The sequence below is a fragment of the Doryrhamphus excisus genome, chromosome 22 (genome assembly GCF_030265055.1).
Source record: "Doryrhamphus excisus isolate RoL2022-K1 chromosome 22, RoL_Dexc_1.0, whole genome shotgun sequence".
In the NCBI taxonomy this organism is placed as follows: Eukaryota; Metazoa; Chordata; class Actinopteri; order Syngnathiformes; family Syngnathidae; genus Doryrhamphus; species Doryrhamphus excisus.
Genome location: NC_080487.1, coordinates 2470693 through 2493077, shown reverse-complemented (window position 1 = coordinate 2493077; position 22385 = coordinate 2470693). Strand labels below are relative to the sequence as shown.

General features: G+C 42.3%; 2 protein-coding genes across 11 annotated transcripts; one reads left to right on the top strand and one right to left on the bottom strand.

Annotated features, from left to right (window-relative positions):
* Nucleotides 1-17: 17 nt before the first annotated feature.
* On the bottom strand, nucleotides 18-3518 carry lcmt1 (leucine carboxyl methyltransferase 1). Of its 2 annotated transcripts, none has more exons than XM_058061163.1 (12): nucleotides 3500-3518; nucleotides 2462-2555; nucleotides 2286-2377; nucleotides 2069-2190; nucleotides 1910-1986; nucleotides 1431-1492; nucleotides 1223-1325; nucleotides 1006-1126; nucleotides 800-901; nucleotides 624-715; nucleotides 428-525; nucleotides 18-355 (listed from the first exon to the last, which is right to left on the bottom strand). In XM_058061163.1, the coding sequence occupies exons 2-12, from the start codon at nucleotides 2545-2547 to the stop codon at nucleotides 333-335; spliced, it is 978 nt and encodes a 325-aa protein (XP_057917146.1). In that variant the 5' UTR covers nucleotides 2548-2555; nucleotides 3500-3518; the 3' UTR covers nucleotides 18-332. The 2 variants fall into 2 exon arrangements, with proteins under 2 accessions (XP_057917146.1, XP_057917145.1); XM_058061162.1 differs by lacking the exon at nucleotides 3500-3518 and adding an exon at nucleotides 2760-3015.
* A 12-nt stretch (nucleotides 3519-3530) lies between these two features.
* On the top strand, nucleotides 3531-22335 carry arhgap17a (Rho GTPase activating protein 17a). 9 transcript variants are annotated; one of them, XM_058061157.1, is made up of 23 exons: nucleotides 3531-4064; nucleotides 9175-9214; nucleotides 11643-11747; nucleotides 11915-11947; nucleotides 12359-12435; nucleotides 12861-12972; nucleotides 13120-13196; nucleotides 13316-13433; nucleotides 14023-14091; nucleotides 14268-14349; nucleotides 14847-14974; nucleotides 16005-16116; nucleotides 16190-16271; nucleotides 16360-16440; nucleotides 16516-16629; nucleotides 16717-16808; nucleotides 17578-17725; nucleotides 18034-18318; nucleotides 18660-18808; nucleotides 19180-19206; nucleotides 19295-19828; nucleotides 19926-19947; nucleotides 21266-21413. In XM_058061157.1, exons 1-22 carry the CDS (start codon nucleotides 4012-4014, stop codon nucleotides 19928-19930), a joined length of 2523 nt encoding a protein of 840 aa, XP_057917140.1. In that variant the 5' UTR covers nucleotides 3531-4011; the 3' UTR covers nucleotides 19931-19947; nucleotides 21266-21413. The 9 variants fall into 9 exon arrangements, with proteins under 9 accessions (XP_057917140.1, XP_057917138.1, XP_057917134.1 ...); XM_058061151.1 differs by lacking the exon at nucleotides 19926-19947 and having other exon boundaries at nucleotides 3532-4064; nucleotides 18037-18318; nucleotides 21266-22335; XM_058061150.1 differs by lacking the exon at nucleotides 19926-19947 and having other exon boundaries at nucleotides 3532-4064; nucleotides 21266-22335.
* Nucleotides 22336-22385: the final 50 nt, after the last annotated feature.

The window sequence follows — 22385 nt, the reverse complement described above, 5'->3', positions numbered from 1 at the left end:
AATTTTCTCATAGGACAATAGTATAGAAACTAAACTGCAGCAGGGGTGTCAGCAGGGGCATTTCCAAAACAAGTTTATTCAAGTGCACTTATATCATTCCAACAAAATTGCATTTTCATAAGCAAAAGCATGACTACGTATCCATTAGTTTACAGTTCAACACTATTAAAATAAGTAGGAGTGAGCAATTGATGAATAAATAAAATTCAACACATCAGTCATTCTACAAATGTTCACATTAATATGTGATACAGCAATAAAACACTCATGCTCTTCAGAATTCAGGAAGCTTAATGTGATGCAAAATCCAGACTTCCTCTTGTCAATTTCCATCAAAATGCCAACTGTGACAGACCTGACAAAACAGAACAGAACACACTTTAGTGTGGGCACATTGTAACTTGACCTGAAATGGAATCGCCATTACCTAGACTGAGCTTGTCTTTGGTGGCCCAGCAGATGCTATAGTGCTGCAGGAGCTGCTGCAACAGCTCCTTCTCATCAAGGAACTCCAGACGCTCAATTCTGTGGGAATAAAAGCGATAAATTATTGACTTATCTGTCTTACAACATTGTTACCTATCATTTAGTGGCCCAGGTAACAGCTAGATGGTCAATACTACCGTTCCACTTCATCCTGAGGAAGCATACTGTAGACTGTCACCATGTCCAGAGCATCAGCGTGATCCCAACCCAACCGGAGAAACCGCTCCTTCTGCAAGCAACACACACTTAACATTTTAATACACATTTAAATAAGTACATAGCCTGTTTCGAATTATATATGTATGGAGGTTACCTGAGAGGCAAGAGACTGGCACAACTCGACTCCCGCCAGTGTGCACTGACGCCGCTGCAGGTTCTCGATCATTACCTGGCCAAAACGGTCACTCATGTTCACCTAGACACACACATGCCATCTTAAGATAACCATCGGGGACTTCATTTGATGCATGCTCAGTTTTGATTGACACTTTCAGAGTGGTATTTATTTATTTTGGCTACCTGTTCATAGTTGATGAACATGGCCGTGTGAAAGGTGTCTGCAGCCCAGTGAACTAAATTGGAGGACTGGGCAGGATTCATGTAGACCAGTACACACTCAGACAGGAGCAATGTAGGCAACCTGTACACCACAGTTGCACATTTATACTCTTATCCACCGTATGTGGATCCATTATCATCAACATTGTGATGAAACCCACATTTCATGCTCACATACTCGGGGTTAAGATGGAACTTCTTCAGTTTTGCATCCAAAGCAGCGATGTCTCTGAGGTCTGCTCCGATGATGCAGTACCGATCCGAGTCAAGACTGTGGGCGTCTGAGCAAAGGAGTACACATAGTACAACAACCGTGGTATTTAGTCATAAAATGTCTTGAAAATACATTTAGCAATGTCATGTACTGTATGTTGTCTGAGGTTTACCTAGTAGCAAGGAGTCTGTTGAGTGTGTTTCAATGACGGGCTTGGATAAAGGTGCTTTGGTCCTAGTGAATGAAAATAACATTAAATTACAAAATATGCAAAAACATGCATGTTAGGCTTCATACATTCATGATTGTTTATGCTTCATTTTAGTAGTGAGAGCATAGAAAACCTTTTTGTTTTTTTAACATTATTAGAGCCTTCTAGACATGAACCATTATCCCTATAGTCACCTTACATAATAATAGAAAATAAGACATTTAAGACATAAATAAGACTCATGGCACGGCATGTTTTGTGGCGTGCTGTGAGGTTTGTCTCATGTAAAATATGTTCCCTGAATCAATAAAGGTTGGGAAACACAGAAGTAGACTTTACAAATGTGTAGTTAATTTTTTTTCTCAGAGGTTTGCAGAAATAACACTGCACTAAGTGTATGCATGATGCATAATGTGCCAGAAAATTATTGTTTGTCTTACTTTATATAGTGTATTTTCCTGGCCACAACAGTAGGAAAATCAACCTCAAAGAACTTCCTTGGTAAGAGGTTTTCATCCTGTTAAACACAAACCCACACACAATGATCAAATGCTGCAGAAGATGATATATACAGTAAGTGATTGCTACCAGGAAACAACCTTGAGTCTCCAAAAGGTGGTGTCCAGCCCGGCGCCAAGGTTGATCACTTGACAGTCACGTTCTGTTTTTCTTATAAATGCATCAAGGAGATGGTTGACACCTTTAACACGTCCATAATATCCTATCAGATAAGACAAACACAGCCACGACTGCAATTAAATTACACATCCTGATAATATGACAGCAATCAGTCTGTGGAGAGAGGATATTATTTACCTCTGTTGATTTCAGGTGCCTTCCGCTCACCAACAGATCTGACAAAATACTGGATGTAAGGGTCTGTCCAGTATCCTTTACTAATGGCAAACCTACAAAAAACACATCATAATGAGTCTTAATAAATACCGTTAAAGACAACAGTGGGTGTTCTAAGCATGACCAATCAAAACAACCTTTTGCAAGCCGTAGCATCGTCACACGTCGCCCTCACTGCTTCATCAGAAGTATCAGTGTCGGTCAATGGGTGCCGCGCTGCCATGGCAGATTCTAAATGCAATGTTCATTAAATGATTATAACATTTCCCATGACGCTATCTCGTCTTCTTGTTTCCCCCTACAGGAGGCTAGCTGCCGGCTAGCGCACCGACTGGTTGTACAAATCAACAACTTTGAAGAAAAATGTGCGACAACTTCACGGTTACTCGGCTAATGGAATAATTTAATCACAGCGACAATAATGAAATTATATACCCATCAATGCATTTCAACGTAAAGCACACGGACTACAACATGCTTGCAGATTGCTATAACCATAGTGGCTATAATGGGTAAAGTCCAGAGCGGAAATGCTACAAAAGCACATCCGGGTTGCAAGACTTTCCATTAAAAATAAAAGGTAAATTACAGTAAATAGAAAAAAAGTCTTAATTCCTAGCGTTGCGTTTAAATTGTTTCCGGAATACAGTTTTTACAGTATCGCACACCATTTCATCACTGCATAAACTAACATTCGATCTAATCTGCCCCTCCCAACAGAAACTGATGACACTTTAAAGCAGTAAGAGAATCAACGTTTTCATGACGAACAATTAAGTGGCAACATGTTTAACATATGGTGTGACTGAATTCTCAGTAATAGAAATTAGGTAAGTTTAGGATTAAATAAACTCATCTTCTTACTACTCCTTTGTGAGTATTAATGTTAATATTAATGATATATTAATATTAAACAAAAAAAAAAACAAGATAAATTGGAAAAAATACAGTAAAAGGCACAATGTAAAGAGCAAAGGATGAAATAATAGTCGTACTAAGTTGATATAACTAATAATAACCCAAGGCTTTGTCTTTAAATATAACTATATAACGTTATACCTATACAGAACTAATACATAACTAAATATCTAAAAATATCAACGTTGCTCTCCACATCCTTTGCTGAGTGATATCCGTAATAAAAATTGTGTTGATTTAACGAAATATATGCTGACCCCAATTAACAACAATCAAACAAACATCCGGTTTCTCTCAACTTCCGGTTTCTCTCTCTCCTCAGCGCTTGGAGCTGCAGTCCACTCTCTCCGCTGTACAGGGAGAAAGCGCTTTGACGGATTTACTCATCTCAGTTAAACGCAACATTAGCTTTACGGCTAGCCACTCACCAGTGAAGAATGACGAAAGGCCGCTGGAGTCGGTGAAAGCTTGTCACGGCTGACCATCTTGGGACTTTCATGTGGGGTAACATCGAGAAAACCAAGTTGGAGGACCATGCCGTCTCGCGTCCCTGAAGACGTTTCCACTTCTGAAAAGCTAACTTAAGAGCTAGCAAGCTACAAACTATCATTAATTGGCTTTGGGCTCAATGGCTGGCGAATGTTTTCACTGCCATAGACACAGCTGGGAAAGTTGAAACAGGGAGAGGCTGTGTGAACTTCATGACAAACGAAAGTCAACATTTTTGAAGTGTGCACTTCGGGAGGACTCGACTGGAACGGCGACGAAAATGAAGAAACAGTTTAATCGCATGAAACAGCTCGCCAATCAAACAGTTGGCAGGTAAGTATTGCAAGTGCACGGCATTTGCTCATTAGCAATGCCAACTTTCGTGAAGGCATCACAACATGGCTTTATATGGTATCTCTTTCATGGCTTACTTTTACAGTCGTTTCTTGCAATGGGGTTGTAAAATGAGTGTCACATGAACATAGACAAGGGGGGGGGGGCTGTCTTTATGCATGTGTGTTTAATGGTTGACAGTTTAGACTTGGGCTCTTCATGTTAATAGCATAATGTTGCCTTGAAGTCAATAGAATCCTTTAAAAACAAGCAAATGTCAGCTCCTGTCAGATGTTTTAGTCAACCAGCCAACACCTCAGTGCTGGTACTATCTGGATGGGGCAGCAGGAGGAGGATGTTGTCATTTTTCTAGCTGTAACTCAGCAACCAGAGCACTTTTGGTTTGGTGTAAAATGGACTTGACTACATTTGCTGCGCTGCCAAAGGTAGAATGCAACTGTCTTAGGCCTTCGCCTTCCTGCAGACTTTAGTTTAGTTTAGTGTGGCATGTGCGCACGCTTACCACTCCAATGGACCAAAACACTGGTAATTATGTGAACAGATATTAGTGTAACCAGGCGATGCATAGTAACACCCAAAAGAAAGCTCAGTGAAAATCATCCAAAAATAAATTTTTGGGGAAACATTGTGGAAACGGCAGCAAAAATACTCAGTAAAGTTTTTACAATAACTCTGTAGATCTTTAAAAATATACACACACATTCAGAAACATGATTTACCCTCTTGTGGTCAATATAGTGATTATTTTCTAGACATCCATGAGTCGGACCTAAAGCCCAATAATTTTCCCTCAGGCTTTGCAAAGGCAGTGTGGCTGGTATGGTCGTAATATGCCTTTGTACAGTGAACCAGCTGAAAGGAACGTGATGGAGAAAACAGACACATGCACATCCCTCTCTTTGTCGGTGAGTGCGTCGAGAGGGAGAGAGAGCGAGGGAGCAAGCATTATTTTAATGCACTAGCAGTGTCCATCCTTCCTTCTGAGCCCATGGCATGCAAGTGTTTATGGATTTGGGTGGGCGTTGAGCAAACCTTGAAGGTGAAGGTGGTGCCTGCTTGTGTATCCGTGTCTGCAAGGAGCAACCAGGCCGTCTCGGCTGCCCTCTGGGTTCCTGTGATTGTGCGAAGGCAAGAACGCTATGTCCAGCATGCAGCCGCTTGGAGGAAATCTCTCCTTCTGCTTCTTTCGCAAACAGGAAACTGCCTCCCAGACACAGGCTATTGCCTTCTAAAGCAAAACGAGGGAAGCAGGCTAGTAAGATAGATTCATACACTGACATTGAAGGGGAGCACGTCTTCCGTACATCGCGTGATAATTTCAGTTGGCAGTCTGTGAACTCTTTGACCTTATACACCCTTGTTTGCCACAATGGGCCAAAGGTCCAAGCTAGTAAAAGTCTTGCATTGCTAGTATAGAAATAGTGTCTTGGAACATTTGGCAAAATGGATTCAAGGCTGCAAGTCACAGGGTTTCTTGGAATAAAGGTGTAAAGGCCGGTAAAAGAGAACCTGAGACACATGACAGGTCTGCTTGTAAAACATGACCTTATTTGGAGCTGCATTGTAGAGGAACTATGAGAAATGGTTCTCCAAGCCTGTATTGTTGGCGTATAAGCTCAGGTTTTAAACACTTTATCCTTTAAAAACAATTAAAATGGCCCTGTGGAATATTTGGGAGTTTGTCAGGCCACTTCCTTGTTCAATAACAAGGATGAAACGGTATACGGTTTAGCAAACAAAGTATACTCGTGCTCATACGGTAGCACAACTCATCCAGCTAACGTTATCTAGTGTGCTTTTTATTCGAGTTAATTGTTGCATTGTTGTGTTATGATCTTGTTTTATTCAATTAATCAGGACTGCAGTAATCTATCACAATTTGTTTCTAGCAATACTGTATTAACAGTTGGATTCTGTAATCCCCTCAGATACTGTAGCTGAGTGTTTTGCATTGTCATATATTGCCTGTGCAAGTCAGTCCCTGAGGCACCTTCCTCCTGACATGTCACAGTGGAATCGAGAGGAAATGGGTGTTTTCTTGGGTGTCATCAGATTCTGCCCTGGGGACGATGAGGTGTGTCGGCTGTTTGTGTGCTTCAATGACAAGCAAAGTGAGACTGTTCTTTGTTTGCCCACAGAAGTTTGGTTTTCATTGAAATTCTTCAAGGGTGAGACTGGAAAAACATTATTCAAGTAGTGGCAAAAACAAAAACATTTTAATTGCCAGTCTGAACCCAGAATATTCCGATCATATTATTATTCTGGTTATGTTATTGAAGAGTCTATTGATTGTGACTATTCATTTATTTATTTTATACTAATATTATACTAATACTATCTTATACTTATACTTCTTTATTTTATTCATACTAAATAGGCCAGGTGACATTATGTGGCTCGACATTTTGCACTCTCACTTTTAGAGCTCTCAGCAACTTTGCCATTAAATTGACATTTTTGCAATGTTCTCAATTTATGTTCTGCTGGTTTGATGCTGAATAAATAAGTCAGAAAAATTGCCAATTACTAGCTTGACAGCTCATACAATCAGCCGCATTAGGGAGACTGTATAGCCTGAACTGCTCAATTATTCTCCCAGCTCCTTTCATCCGGGCCCTGTATCCATTACTTTGTGCCTCAAGCTGCCAACTGTTACCTCGCTACTCCTCAGCCCGTTGATTTTCTGGAGTGTCTGCTAACAGAAGCTCTATTGTGCTTATGATGGCTGCGTTCGCTTACTCCACTTTCACTTTGACAGCACATTGCCATGGTTACCATTCCCAGCCTAGTGGCCATGGTGGCTAAGTATCCGGATGCAACACGGAGTGACACAATTTCTCCAAAGGCTGCTGATGCAGTGAACTGTTATGGGGGCCAGCTCGCTTCACTGTAGGTCAGCTGATGCAAGCTCAACAATTGTTGTTTTGTTTGTGGTTGCTTGTCCTCTGCTGAGGCTGCACACGGCGTATTTGATTATTCTGACAGTTGTTTGTTCTTTTGGGTTTTTACATGTTCATGTTAAGCTGTTGTCATCACACAACACTCTTAACATGGGAGTTAAGAGGGCAATTGAAGTTAACAGAGATTCGTTCAACATCGGGTTGGGCGATATTATTTTATATATCGCTATACCAGTATATATTGTTCCAGTGATACAAAAATGTATTTGGTGGTTACTTACAAACCACCAAAGGTAAGTTTGTAAGTAACAAATGCTAGATAGCGTTTGTTTAGCTTTTCTACTAACATCCGCACCTCGATCACAAGCCCGCTGTTTATTATTTTCTGAATTTACACAGATGAGGCAAGTTTCCCTTCTGGAGTTTTTCATTCAACAAAGGCCACGACCACAGCCAAGATGGTGGTGTAAACAAACTGGATAGTATTATGGATGCTAAACAAGCAAGCAAACGCAAGTCAAGGGAAAGCTAGCAAACATTTTGGATGCTAATCGAAAAACGGGCAAACCGTGGCGGACGCTAACCGAGGTACCACCGTACGTGGTTGACTTGCAAAGCTGTTGAGAATGTAGCCTTACTGGTTAAGCTTGTTTGATGACTACATCACTTAGCATTCAAACCAAACCACATAAACTGCACCAGAACAAGGAGTCCCACGCTGTGGCTCCATAACCCCACTCTCGAACATTTTTTCCACAGTGAGCTGGAAGTGGTCTGTTATGTTTCTGTAGGTTATTCTGCAGCTCCTGTCTCTGCATGTGTGACCTCACCGTCCTAACCATTGCCTTTGCATTACTCTGTGGAGTTCACGGTATAACCCCCAACCACCTGAACCTCAGTATTTGTATTTCTTTCCATGGAACCCCAAAACTGTCCTCCACATCGGTGTTAGTCTCGCCATTTCTGCCTGCCTCCATGTTTGTAATGGAAAGCAGCTGTTCTGCGCTGATGAGGTTACTATAGTTCAAGAGCACAGTTTGAGAGGGAGACTTCATTGATGGCTATTATTACCCAAATTTCAGGCTCTCTACAGGTCAGCATCTTTACCTGTTTCATCTTCATGTCATGTCAACAGTAGACCTTTAGCTCTATTTGTATTTGTATGATACAGTTACAATAAATGTATCGTCATAAAATATCACACCTAACAATGAACATGTAATTCACCCTTGGTCAATGATATATTTAGCTGATCAGGATCCAGAAGTAGTAGTAGTCACAATCAATCGCCTAAACAAGTACGACTTACTAGCATACATAGATGTTCATATCATGCACTCAGATATGCACATTGAGACTACAGATGAGTATATCTTCACCGCTTTAATGTAAGGGGCATTTAACAATGCCGGATGACAACGTGTAGTTTCTGAGTGAAGACAGGAAGCACGTTTATTCTTGTACCCAACTCCTCGTACAGACATTGTCAACACACAGGACATACTACCGGCCATACAACACGCCGTTTGCCGTCTAACTGTGTAAACAAGAGTCATAAAAATATCTACATATGCAGTTGGAATTGCATCTTCCTTAATCACAAGAACAGGCCTTACAGTTCGTTGAAGATTAGTAGCGATGTGTGCAGACGCTGACATCCCATTACCAATAAATAAATGCGCTTTACAATTTGTGAGTGTATTTCATGATATGGGTTAAGGTTTGTAGCTTTTTATAAAAGACTCCATGGTTTACCACTGGTAAATGTGACGGTGTTGCTAAACAAGCATTAGCTCTTTCCCCTTTCCTCTCCCTTTAAGTGAATCTAATCTGTCTGACCTCACCAGGCCCAACTATTAGTATACTATTAATAGGCTCAGGCAGGGCACTGCTGTGTTGATGCCTTGCATGAGTCACCATGAACTAGCTGCAGCTGAAGCACAGCAAACTAGTTTGCGCTCCACTGTTTCTGTGTCATGCGTTTTATTTGTTTAACCTATAGAGAGATGTGTTCGGACACCAGCTTGTTTACTGATTGCTGAGTTTCCCCATGCATTGTTTGAGTTCAAGTTCAGCGCGTGCTTCTGCACCACTCCTCATATTTTTACGCTAACTACACTTACAGTGTATTTACCATCCTTGTGTGACAGTACTGATCTTTTTTTCTGTTTTTTTCCCCTCACCCACAGAGCGGAGAAAACAGAAGTTCTCAGCGATGACCTTTTACAGGTAAACCATTAATCTGACTCGGTAAAGCTGTGACAAGCTCTTACCTCATCCAGGGAAAGGCTGCATCTGTTGGGGCGTTGGCTGTGATCACACTTGAAAATACTTTGTTGCAAAGTCCTGTCTCCAAATAGTGCATGCTGATGTTGTTTAAAAATTCATATAAATTGTCCTTAACATGACTTCAAACTTAATTAAAAAAACAAAGCAGAAAAATATACATGCATAACTTTTGTGACTAGAGCCACCTAAAACCTTACATTGTAAGGTGATGGGTGACTTTCAACATGGAGACACATTCTAATATTATATCTTTTTATGGTCTTTGCAGATTAATTATTTGTTTCTCAGGCTGGTGCACCTCCCCTCCCCATTACTACACACAGGCAAGGCATGGGCAAGGCAAGCCAAAGCTACATTGTAAAAACAAAAATTATGAAGACTGGACAATCAATTTTTTTTTTCAGCTAATACACAGTGGTGACTTTGTGTTCTGCAGTTGTGTGTTGGACAGACACACCAGTTGAGTATCACTGTCTTCACCTGATAAGTGGACGGGCAGTTGTTGACCGAGACAGTTGTGAAACACTTCCACACAAACAATGAAGGCGGAGTGGTCTGGCCAGAGGTCACTGTAGTCATGGGTGTGCTGTGTATCTTCTCATTGTGCATGTCAACACCTCTGGTGCAGACGTTTCTCCAGGTTCCCTATGTGGCTATCTCATGCATGTCTGAAGCAGCAGGTGGAGTGAACACCAAATAGTGGCTACTCGGCGAAGGCATTCCAGCGAGGAAGCCTTTTTGTGTGCAACTGGGTGGTGTCATAGATACAAATATAACAAATTGTATTGTTTTTTTTTTCTTTGAGAAGGCACTAAGGCCAACAGTACAGCAACACTTGCCTTCTTTTGTTGGCAAACTTGTTGCCAAAGAGACCGGAAGATCGTGATCGGATTGTCAAGACTATTAAAGACTATTATGGGTTTAAAAATCAGCGTAGTACCATAGCGAGCAACCAACACCCATCACACTTAATCTGATGCAAACAGCAAATATTTTTTGCTAATAGGTCATTGTCTTAAAGCAGTGTGTCATGTTTGCTGTTCTTTTCAAACATGTCCACATCTTTCTCTTGGAAACCAATAAACAAATACAGGCAACTAGGCAGGCACCTTCTGCTGTGGGGTTCCCTGGTCTATAACAAGTCATGGGATTGTGTCCCTGTTAAGCAGAACACACCCTGCTGCTACCCTTTAACTGCTTATGACGTAAGTTATGCCATGGTGTTCTGTGCTTTTTTTTTTACTGCATTGAAGTACAACCATTTCCTAATGACGCACAAGCTAAGCACAACCTTTTTTCCCGGGGAAGGGAAATCCCTCTTCTTGGCTTTGGTTTTGTGCCAGTGGTAACTTGACTCACCTTGAGCAGTGTTACAAGCCTATAGATTTGTACATGTCTCTCTGTGTGTGTGTGTTTGGTAAGCTTGTATTTGACCCAGCTGTTTTGGGAATGCCGGGGGCCACCATGGGTCGCGAGTGACGTAAGAGCACGAGAACAGTGGGAGGCAAAAAAGCAGACAGGCGGCGGCTATCTGCTGTGGAATTCTGACTCTGTTCTGTTTTTGGAACACAATTGTCTGGCATTTGCTTGATCCTCCCTTTTGCATTTGTCCCCCCATGTTTCTGATCTGCTTGCCCCCAGACCTCCGTGTGTTGCTATGTATATTTGGAACATTGTTTTTCGCACACCCTTATGTTGACCACAGGCACAACCTTCTCCCTTCAGTAGTGTCTGTTAAGCACAGGCAACATCATCATTGATGATTTTTAATTCCTAGTCATTTGGCTAAGACTGTGTGGACAAAGTGACGGAAAAGCCGTGCACATTGTTGACACTGGCTGTTTCAGTCAAGCACCTGGCATCACAAGGACAGTACACAGCTTCACTTGGCCTCCAGCCAGAATAGCTGTGACTCCCAGCTCATCAATGACAGCATTATATATCTCAAACACAGTGGATCTGTGTCGCTGGGCCACAGACAGGAGAAAGCCTGTGTAACTTTAAAGCCTTTCTAACATTAATGAAGGCCTCAGTCTTGTGCATAGCCCTGTGTGTGTTGCTATGGAAGCACTTCCGATGAGCCATGTGCTTGGAAGATAACATTCCAGTGTTGCTCCGTCGGGACCAGCCTTATCAATCAGGGTTGAACTCTGATCTCTAAGCAACCCTCTTCAAGGCAGCTGCTGATCAAGTCTATGCTCAAGAGTCCAACATCATTAGCCATTAATGCACTATGTTGTTGTTTTAAATTATCAAAATAAACGGAACAACGTATGGTCAAAAGAGAACTTAAGACAGGATTACACTTCATTTAAAGGCAAGACTCTACAACGGGACTCACTATTGTTTCATCTTTTCTTCTGCACAGATTGAACGGCGGATGGAGTTGGTGCGTGTGGTGTCCCACAACACACACAAGAAGATGGTCTCGTGTCTGCAGGGACATATTGGAGCAGATGCAGAGAAAAGACATGTGAGTCAGCTGTTGGTGGAACCGCTGAAGCAAAATTGTTGTCATACTTGTATCGTCTACCATGCACATTTGAGCGGTCGCCGTTTTCATTTCAAATAACTTATATCCCAGTAGACATGATGTATCTTCTGTGTTTTCTGCCCCACACAACCCAACATGCACTACAGTCCGTACCGCGCCTCTATACAGGAAATGGTCAGGTAAAAGAAAACATCAGTGAAGTATTTAACCTCTACCACTTGTTCCATTGCATCTTCTCTTTATTCACTCTCACTAGTGCATGACAAGTTGGGGTTTGTTTCTCCATTAAAACAGGTTGTTGAGAGCATACATTTTGCACTGTTTATAGGTGCTGGGACAGAACACTTCCTTTAATAGACTCTCTTCTCCTGGCTGCCTCCTGCATTTAACATTTACTTCCCTCCCTTTTCTCAGAAAGCTCACTTCCTGACTTTTTGAATGCACCACTTACTCAATGGAAAGTCTTGATAGCATTTCCATTGGTCTCCACCTCACACTTTTGACTGGGGGGGTATTTTGAAGTGGTTTATTTGTCTGTATGAAGCTAATCATTGTTCTGTACCTCTTCTACACCAACATGTTTGCCACAGAAAAAGCTTCCTTTGACAGCATTGTCTCAAGCTATGATAGAAGGTGGGAGCCAGCTGGGAGAAGACTCTTTAATAGGGTGAGTCCATCATTGATTGACACTTGAGATAATCGTTGTTGCTATACATGACAGCTGCCCGTCAGGGAGTGTTAATGTTGAGGTCGCACATTCAAGCCAAACAGTTATTGTGGGACTTTAAACATCTCCTTCTCTTGAGGATCTGATTATTCCCAGTGGCTAAGCAAAATGCACAGAAACTTAAACATGTTTTTACTAGTTCTGTCTAGAAATCATGAGGAAGAGAGAGTGCAATAGGTGACTTCTGCATTCACATAAACTTCAATCACAACTCACCTTAATCACAATTACATAGTATGAGGTTATGGACTGGATATAGAGCATTTAGAATAGTTGCCAAGGTCTCCCAATGTGCTGACAGAAACTAAAAGGATGAACAGGACACACCCTGAAACCCACTTCCTCTCTCTAATATGTCTTAACAGGAAGATGATGGAGGTATGCGGGGATGCGGAGAGCCGTCTGGCATCTGAATTGATGCAACATGAGCTGCAGATCGAGAAAGACATCTTGGATCCTCTCAGCCAACTTGCGGAGGTCAGAACTCAAGCAGTAGCCGGACATAAGTCATTTGTCTGCTTCTGCATTAACAAAAATGTCTGACATCATCACTTAGCGTTGTCATCAGGATGCCGGTTTTGATTGTCAACCAGGAAAAGCCGTGTTATTGTTTTGTGTCTGTAGGTGGACATCCCCAACATCCTGAAACAGAGGAAACAGTTGGCCAAATTGGTGCTGGACTATGATTCTGCCAGAGCGAGGTTTGTTTCACCACTTGTTACCACTGTGGTGTGAATTTGTTTCTTCCCTTCCTCATGACTTTGACATTGTGGCATTGTGACAAGACAAACTCATACTTTGTGTGTGTGTCCAAACACAGATGGTTGCAGGCGACCAAGTCAATAATCTCAGGAACAAACACTCAAGCACTGACAGCCAAGGCTGATCTACTCAAGGAGGAGATGGATGAAGCCATGAACAAAGTGGAGCTTTGCAAGGTATCAAGCAGCTTCATTGGATTCACCATCAGTTTCCAGTTATTGAAACTCTAATACATACACGGAAGCATCTTGGCATTCATATGTCTTATAATGATGACACATCTTTATGAATAATCAGACCAGTGGTCTTTTATAGCATCCCCAGACTGGGCCTGGCCAAACATTTCACCTGTGAAAAAGTTATTACAACAAGTGAACATTCCAAGACGTTTTGGATTGTTGTTTTTTTTTTGGTCTGACCCAGTTTGCTGACGCACACGGATGTCTCAGAATGCCCCGTCAGCTCCACACGCTTAGGTCTCTCTATTGGAGTTTGTCATGGGCAAGTTTTAGTGTCGCTCTACTGCAGAATATGTGTCAGGGTTTTTTTTTACCCAGGAAGCGTGACAGCCTTGTTCTCCCCCCAAAAAGTATAGCAGGAGTTTTTCTGGCTTACATAGTGCACAGCTTAGTGCCACTTAAAACACTGACCATTCATTTGTTTTATTTTAGTGAGGATACTAAGAACTGCTACACTTATTCTGTTGAATTACACTGTGCTGGAGAGCTACTACTTGCACTTTAACACCATGTGTTCTCCAACTAGGACCAGCTTGCCGCAGACATGTACAGTTTCTTCTCAAAAGAAGGAGACTATGCCTGCTATTTTGTAACGGTGAGTGCAGTGCAGTGCGTCGACGCGCTCGACAAATGAAAGCATGAATGCTGCGGGAATGCTCACAGCTGTTGTGTCACTTTAACAGCAATGTGCAGGCCAGCTTTTCTTTCCTGTTTAGTTTGTCTTATTTTGCAGCCTTCATCATTTTCTCTTCTTCTTTTCTCTTCCTGTAGCTCCTAGAAGCTCAGGCGGAATACCACAGAAAATCTCTCTCTCTGCTGGAGAGTGTCTTGCCCACCATCCAGGCTCAGCAAGGTAAAGCGTACAGCTGTACCCAATGTGACATTAAGTACAGTACAGATTTGCAGAAAAAACATTTTTACAAGATGACAATATGAGAAAGACTCGCGTTGCAAATATGCATTACTGCTCTGCAAGACACTTCACGCATCTTGCATCCGACTACCCAAGTTAGCTTACCACAGGTACTGAGGTGAATCTGAAACCTGATTGGTTAAAGAAACAGCCCCATTGCTAATATAGTTGAAGTTACATGGGCCAGCACTACTGATACTGAAGGCTCTGGGCAGATTGACGTGGCAACACATTGAAGCTGAAATCTGATTAGACAAAAAAAAAATCAAACATACACTTAGAGACACGCTATGAAATGTAGATAATAAATTGCTGGTAATAAATTAATACAATTTCATGGAAGAAATACTTGAATTTAAGTTGTGAATGTGGACCACTTTAGATAGCTTATGTGGCATCTGTTTACGAGAAGTCACAAGAAAATGTTTTATGTTCAGATACATGGACAGAGAAACCCGCCTTTGGCACGGCGCTGGATGAACACCTTAAAAGGAGTGGGCGGGAAATCGCACTGCCCATAGAGGCCTGTGTCATGATGCTGTTGGAGACTGGAATGAAGGAAGAGGTAATGGGCCAACAAAGTGCAGCGTTATGCAAACCGACACTCACAAACTCACAAAAACCACAGTGCTACCGTACAAAGGGTGGAGCTGCAGACACCATGTTCATTGATTGCTTGGTCAGCAAAGTATCGTCACACCCATGCAGCCGTGGTGGTAATGGAATGAAAAGAACACAAAATGTGTTATTGCAGGCTTGATCTGTGCTCATTTTTTGAAACATATATTTCAACTCATCTGAATATGACTTAGGTTGTACAATTAATGTCATTTTCTTCAGCCTTCCTATAAAAACAATGCAATACAATTAAATAGGATCGTTAAAAAAAAGTTTATCGCAATTTCCACTCAGAAATGACTCAGAAATTGCAGTTCCCTTTCAAACTAAATGGCTTTCTGTGCTTCCTATTAAAACATTCATTTTATGACCAAAAAACCCTAATCATCCTGATCAGTTAATTTCCTTCTTTGTATTATTAAAGCATAGAAGAGCATGTTTAAAACCTGACTCCTCATTGGTACGTTTTGCTGTCTTAAGTAAAATAGGTGCTGGCGAAGCTCATTAAAACTCACACAGAGCCATGGTTGCGATTAGTGGCTCGACTAACTTGGAAGTGGGCTTTAAATAGCGTCTTCGCATGAAGATTGGCACAGCTGAGTGGACAGACAAACTGTAAACAAGGGAAAATTTTACACAATTCCCACAGCGGGCCACTGCGCATGATGATTGAAAAGGTTGTGATATCCCCCACTTGAAAACAAACTTGGAATACAATAGAGTCCAGTTGTCTGCTGCTCATAAATCAGTTTTCTAGCTGTGCGCAAAAGAGAGCGTGTTTGAATTGCAAGGTCCTATTCATTATCCTGGTGAATGATGTTACATGCTAGTACAGTGTGAACACGGGCTTTGTTTACATGTCAATGTAAATAGAGTTCTGTGCTGCACACTGGTTATTTGTTCCGCTTTTGACTGGGATTGCACACACTTTGATGTTGTTTGCTGGTGAATAATGGCTGTTTATGTTTGTGTGTCAGGGTCTGTTCAGAATTGCAGCTGGGGCATCCAAACTAAAGAAGTTAAAGGCAGCGCTGGATTGTTCTACTTCGCAGTTGGAGGAGTTCTACTCTGACCCCCATGCTGTTGCTGGTACGACCTGTTTTTAATTCATGTCAGCATTTCCTATTTTGATGAAACTGAATTTTTGACCATGTAAATTCAGGAGCACTAAAGTCCTACCTGAGGGAACTCCCTGAACCTCTAATGACCCACCAGCATTATGATGAATGGACCCAGGCATGCAGGCAAGGCTCCTTTCTTGAAACAAAAACATGACAAATGACATACTTCATTAATTTGACATATCTAAGCTGTTCTATTCCATTGTTACAGTGTATCGGATCCAGACAAGAGGCTTCAGGCTCTGTGGGTTGTATGTGATAAACTACCAAAGAACAACAAAACCAACCTGAGGTAATCTACCTCGCCATATTTTCAACAGTACACTCGCAAAACATCTGAATTCGCGATCATAAATGTTTGATGTAGGTATCTGGTGAAGTTCCTGGCCAAACTGGCTCAGGACAGCGAGATAAATAAAATGACTCCCAGCAACATCGCCATTGTCCTTGGACCCAATCTGCTTTGGGCTAAGACTGAAGGGTGAGTAAATGATGACGGTGATGATAGGAAGCAGTTAATATTGATGTTACTTCTTAAAATGTTTTTCATTCCATATGGGACATCCAGGAGTTTGGCAGAGATGGCTGCAGCTACCTCTGTGCATGTTGTGGCCATCATAGAACCCATCATCCAGCATGCTGACTGGTTCTTTCCTGAGGGTAGGTTTAGGTGGTTTCTGGCTCGCTATTTGACACCAGGGATGAACAGTGACTGCTTTGAGAATTGCTATACATGCCTGAAATGTGTATAGATGCAAGACGCCCTCCATTATATTCTTATTAAAATAATACTTCTCTAACAATATTATTTCTAGAGTAACAGTTAATGTATCTTGGCAAAGGCAGATCACCAGAATGTTTTTCCATGTGTTTCCATGTCAGTGTTGAATGGAGCTGAATAATGTTCCCTAGAGGTGTTGCCATTCTGTGGCTATACTGTAGTTCAACTTTCCACACGTGAGATCATGTTCTTCATCGTCAAGTTGCACACTAGTTGAGACTATTCCATACCAGTGCAAAAGTACACTACTTAGTTGTTTGCACTTCATTTTTCCTCACTTGCTTCAAGACAGCGGTTTAATCCATGATTAAGCTTGCCCCTAGTTTAGGCGTGACGGCTATCTTGTGACTTTTAAATGTGTAATTCATCTTTTAAACGCTTCAAAATATGTTATGGCTCAAAAAGAGCAAATGTAGTGTTAATTGGGAGCACCTTTTCAAGAAGCTTGACATGACGTTCTGCCCAGGCATGATGTTATCAAGCTCAACAGCTGCCCTCTTACTCAACAAGCACGTGTGCTCGGTCTGTTTCTTGCATTTTGGTCAAGACCCATGACACATAGTCCTCTCAGGTTGCAGCTTGTGTAGTTTAGCACACAGTATACAGCCTACTTAGACCGATGTTTATGTTGTTTCTTTGATTTCACAGATGTGGACTTCAATGTTTCCGGCATGTTTGCAATGCCGGTACCTGCATCCAACCACAACAATCATCTAGATTATGACAGCGTGACTATTGAGAGGAAGAGACCAGGCAGTTTGGTGGGACCAGAGACAGACACAACACGCAAAGACAAGTAAACATCTTAAGTGTTGTTTAAATAGGTTTTTCAGCACACAATATCATGATCATATCCATCTTACTCAGATGCTGATATCATTTCTCACAAGCACACATTTTTCTGTATGTTTCAAACTTTTGTTGTGATTTAATGTCACTTCAGTCGTCTCTAACACTGTTCTCGTTGGCTGTTGCTCTGCGGTGTCACGATCATTCTTTCTCCTGGTGTAATCATTTATCAATCAATCAATCAACTTCTGATCTGATCGAACCTGTGGTTGTCTGTTTGTCTCCTCCACTTTCTCACCCGCCGCCGTCTCCCAGTAGCACCCCTAACAAGCACTCGGACCACACCATCCGTAGAGGCAGTACCACCTTAGGTAGAAAGCAGCACACCTCACCTGCCTTCCAGCCTCCTTTACCCCCTGTGGAGACTCCAGGGCAGCAGGGACACAGCGCCGGGCAGGTCCCGCAGCCCTCGGCCGAGCCCCTTGCCCAAGCTCCTTCTGTGGGAACTGGGGGGCCCGATACCTCTCATAGCTTGCCACAGGGTCTCGCTGCCCTTGCTGCCGCCCAGCAGCTTCTAGCACAGCACACAGAGGAGCTCAGGTAAGAGCTGCTTGTCTGCTGTTGCCTCTGCTGCTGCTGGGGAGGGAAGCGGGATGACATTTTAAATGGCTTTTATACTTTTAGAAGTCACACGTTTGGGCTCTTTGTCTTGTCTTTTTACAACCACTCATCTTGCAGGAGCAGCACAACAATGTCTGCTGTCATTCAGTCACTTAGTCCCTCTATTCTTCCCTATGCTTCCTTGTCTGAATCACTGGAATCAACAGATAATGACGCGGCTATCCTTCAACTGAGAAGCCAACTACCATGTCTGCGGTTATGCGTTGCATAACATGATGCTAAATGCATCTAAATATATTTATCTGTCCTTTTTCATGAAGCAACCCAAAGCTACGAGACCCCACAGCCGCTCCCGCACCCCTACTCCAGCGTAGTGGTTCTGGATCGGGGAGCCATGCTGCTGGCCAGCTGGGCAGCGGGACCGGTGGGGCGGGATCCATGGGTTCCAGTCCACATATGACGCGTAGAGGTGAGAGCACCAAGCTTGTATGACTGCTGTAAAACATTTATCACTAACATAATTACTGTATTATACTGTATTGACACGGAGCGGGTGTCACAGTTGCATCGCTGCAGGTCATTGATGTGTGTAAGCGACGGGTGGAAAAGCTCTTTCATGGGGAGAAGTCAAATGCATTTTTAAATCCATGAACATACGCCGACTGTTTTGACTTGTTCTGACTTGTTGTGGTTTTATCAACGCTGCACATCTGAAACCAGTTGATTGGCAATTAATGTTTGATTTTGTTAAATTCATTCGGACTGGTGCACAATGTGGCAATGAGCATTTGAATTTTAATAACATTGTAATCATTTTACCTTGCTGCCTATGATTACAAGCTGAGAGGAAGCTCGCAGCTCTATACGGTCCGTTCTTCACTGAAAAACATGATTGTACACATCATTGGACGGTAATGTAATTAACAATAACCAATGTTCCTCCATCACTCTTCAGCTACCAAGAAGCAGGCACCTGCTCCACCCAAGCCTCCAAACCCTCCCCCGAGTCAGCCCTCCGCTTCAGTGAACCCTTCTTCCTCATCGGTCACATCTCAACCCCTCAGTCCGCCTCCAAGACCCCTATCCAGCCACTCCCCCACCTCACCCACGTCTCCTGTCCCTCAGCAATACAACACACCCCGGCGCCACTCCAGTAATCAACCTCCAATTCAGGCCCCCAACCATCCACCTCCAGAGCCACCGACACAGGCCAGTTCTCCCAGTCTGACTGGTGGGGACCAGCAGAGCACGGAGCCCTCGCCCCCAGACTCACCTACCCCTCCAGACACTCCTCCACCCTCCGCTGCCTCTTACCAGGATGGCGCTCAGGTCGCCCCTCCTTCACCGTCTCCCTACCAGTCGGGGTCGCTCCCCCGACCGCGACCCGTCCCCAAGCCCAGGAACAGACCCAACATCCCCCCTCCACCGCAGCCCACCCCCATGGCCAGCGACAGCAACGGGATCTGTGCCACAGCTTACAAGATGATGGGTGAGCGTCTATCCTGACACGTAATGTTAAGTTTGTCACCCCTCTCGTCTCACTACTACTAATTATTTATTACGTGTGTATTGTAACACCTCCGCAGGCTAAAGGAGCTCCTGTGAGAGGTTTGTAGTTCACTGACTATGTTCACCTCATCACTGTGGTCATTCTACACCACCTGCAGCCTATTTCACCTGTGGCGACATACATGATGCATGAAATTGACTCAGTTCATTGTGAAGTCAGCCCTCATACAGTATTGCCTTAAATGTTGGCCCTTGATTAAATAAACGCCAATCACCAATTAATTTCCAGGTGTGAAAAGCACCGCACCTGCTCCCATTCGGGGGGAAAAAGACATTAAGTGGGTGTAACTACCTTTTATTGTGAAATCTGATAGCTGATATCTGCTCTGTCACGGTAGATATTACAGCAACATTTCACAGCAGACATGGCATCTGTAAAGCTGGCTTTTACAATTGAGTTTAAAGTAGGGATGGCCCGATATCAGCATAAAAATCTGATATCACTCGACATCGGTATCAGATTTTTTCCTGATCATGAAAACCGATGTTAAAAAAATGCTGTTTCCAACACATATGTGTTCATTCCACCACTGGAGATATGTCATGTTACACATATTGGTATCGTATTGGAAATTGAGAGTTGGTCAATATCAGCATATCGGTTTTCTGGAAAAAAAAAAGCCAATATCGGACATCCCTAGCTTAAAGAGATGATCCCAAACGTTTTAACGTTGACACAAAAACTATTAACGATTAGAAAAGAAACAAAAGAAAGGACATTTGAATTGGATAGTGTCCAAACAATTTAAACATTACTGACCCTCAGTGAGTGATGGAGGCCTGTTATAAAATGTATTGTGTACGCATTTATTATAATATATATTAGTCATTTTTTACAAACTTCCTTTAATTTGCGTAATTTTAAAAAAATAATTTTACGTAAAAATATATATATATTTCATATTCATATATATATATTTTAAAAGAATTTTTCTTATTTTCTTCACTGTTCTTTTTTTCTCAAATTATTTTTTAATTCCATTAAAATTATGTGGATCCTTTATTGGAATGCATACTGTATTGTAGTTATAATCATCATTATTTTGTAATTGAATTTATTGTGTATTTTTTCTGTATTTCAAAAATAAATTAAAATTAGTGTTTTTTTTTTTAAAAAAAAGGATAATAGAAGAATATCAAAATCCGGTGGGTGTGTATGTAACTACTAACCCTACTCACGTCATGTGGCCACATGTCTTCTGTCTTTGCTCTCCAAAGCCAACAGCGTCACCTCCGTAGTTCAACTGGGCTTTAAGACATACCGTACCTTTACTGGGGCCTTTCGTGCACTCACAAACTAATAGGGTTTTATTCCCATTGCTTTAATGCACTTCTGCATACCCTCTTTTGTCTGTAGACCCGGCTATGTCCTTCAAAGGGCTGAGTCGGGCTTTGGTGCCGGAGTTCAGTGTGGACCAGCAGCCTGTGACCGTCTCTTCCTCGCTGCCTCCCCCTAAAGACTGCGATCTGGAGAGCGAGAGCACGGTCCTATAAGGAAGGACGCCATGAACCTCTTCCTTTACACTCCTGCATCTTGCTGGTCGCATCAGTGTGAATATTTTTTTGGTAGGGACGGGGTTCTGTCATTTTGTAGCTTTTACAGTGGAACTCCTCCATTGAAAAACCATCCGTTTTAATCTTAAATGTTGAAGTTAGCAAACAATGGAGGAAGGCGGTGTGTAATTGTAATGATGTGGGAATTTGTACCAAAATATGGATGGATGATGGGATACTTCTTTTTTTTTTTTAATGTTAAAAAAATGGCCTTAGAACATGAAATGACAAAAGGTTAGCGGGTGGAACCAAAAACGTGGTGACTGCAGGTTTCCAGTCATCCCAAACACTCTTTTCTCTCGCTCTTCTATTTATTTACCGAAACACACACATTCCCTGTGGCTTGACACAATTGATGCAGTTAGTAAATGTACATAAATAAAAGCCTTAATAGGATGAAAGCATTGTATATTTACTATACGGACAGCTCTATTATATATTTTTTACTTTAGCATTTCCAATAAGCTGTCTTCAGGGATGACACAGGAAGGGAGGAAGGAACGTGGGGGTTCTTTTCTTAAACTTTGGGTAGCGGGGTTAACTTGGCGGCCCTCAACGCAGTCAGTATTTTTGCCTTTCTTCTCCTTCCCTTTTGTGAGTTTGAATGTAAACCGAAGGATGCGATGCTGATGTTGCACATGAGCAAAGGCCATCGGATCACTTTTAAAGTTGTTTTGTTTTGGGTTTTTTGCCTCCATTGAGCTGAGCACTCACAGCAGTGTACTTCAGTAGTGACGTGGTGGAACATTTTATCTACTTTCCTCCCTCTAGAATGGTACCAATGCAGAAAAGTCTTGGATGCTGCAGCCCTGGAAATATGTGATTTTTATTTCCTTTCCCCAACCTCTTTAGACAATCAAATGATATCATGTCCCCCAATTATGTGACTCAATGCCTTACCCCCCCCCCCCCCCCCCCCTCTC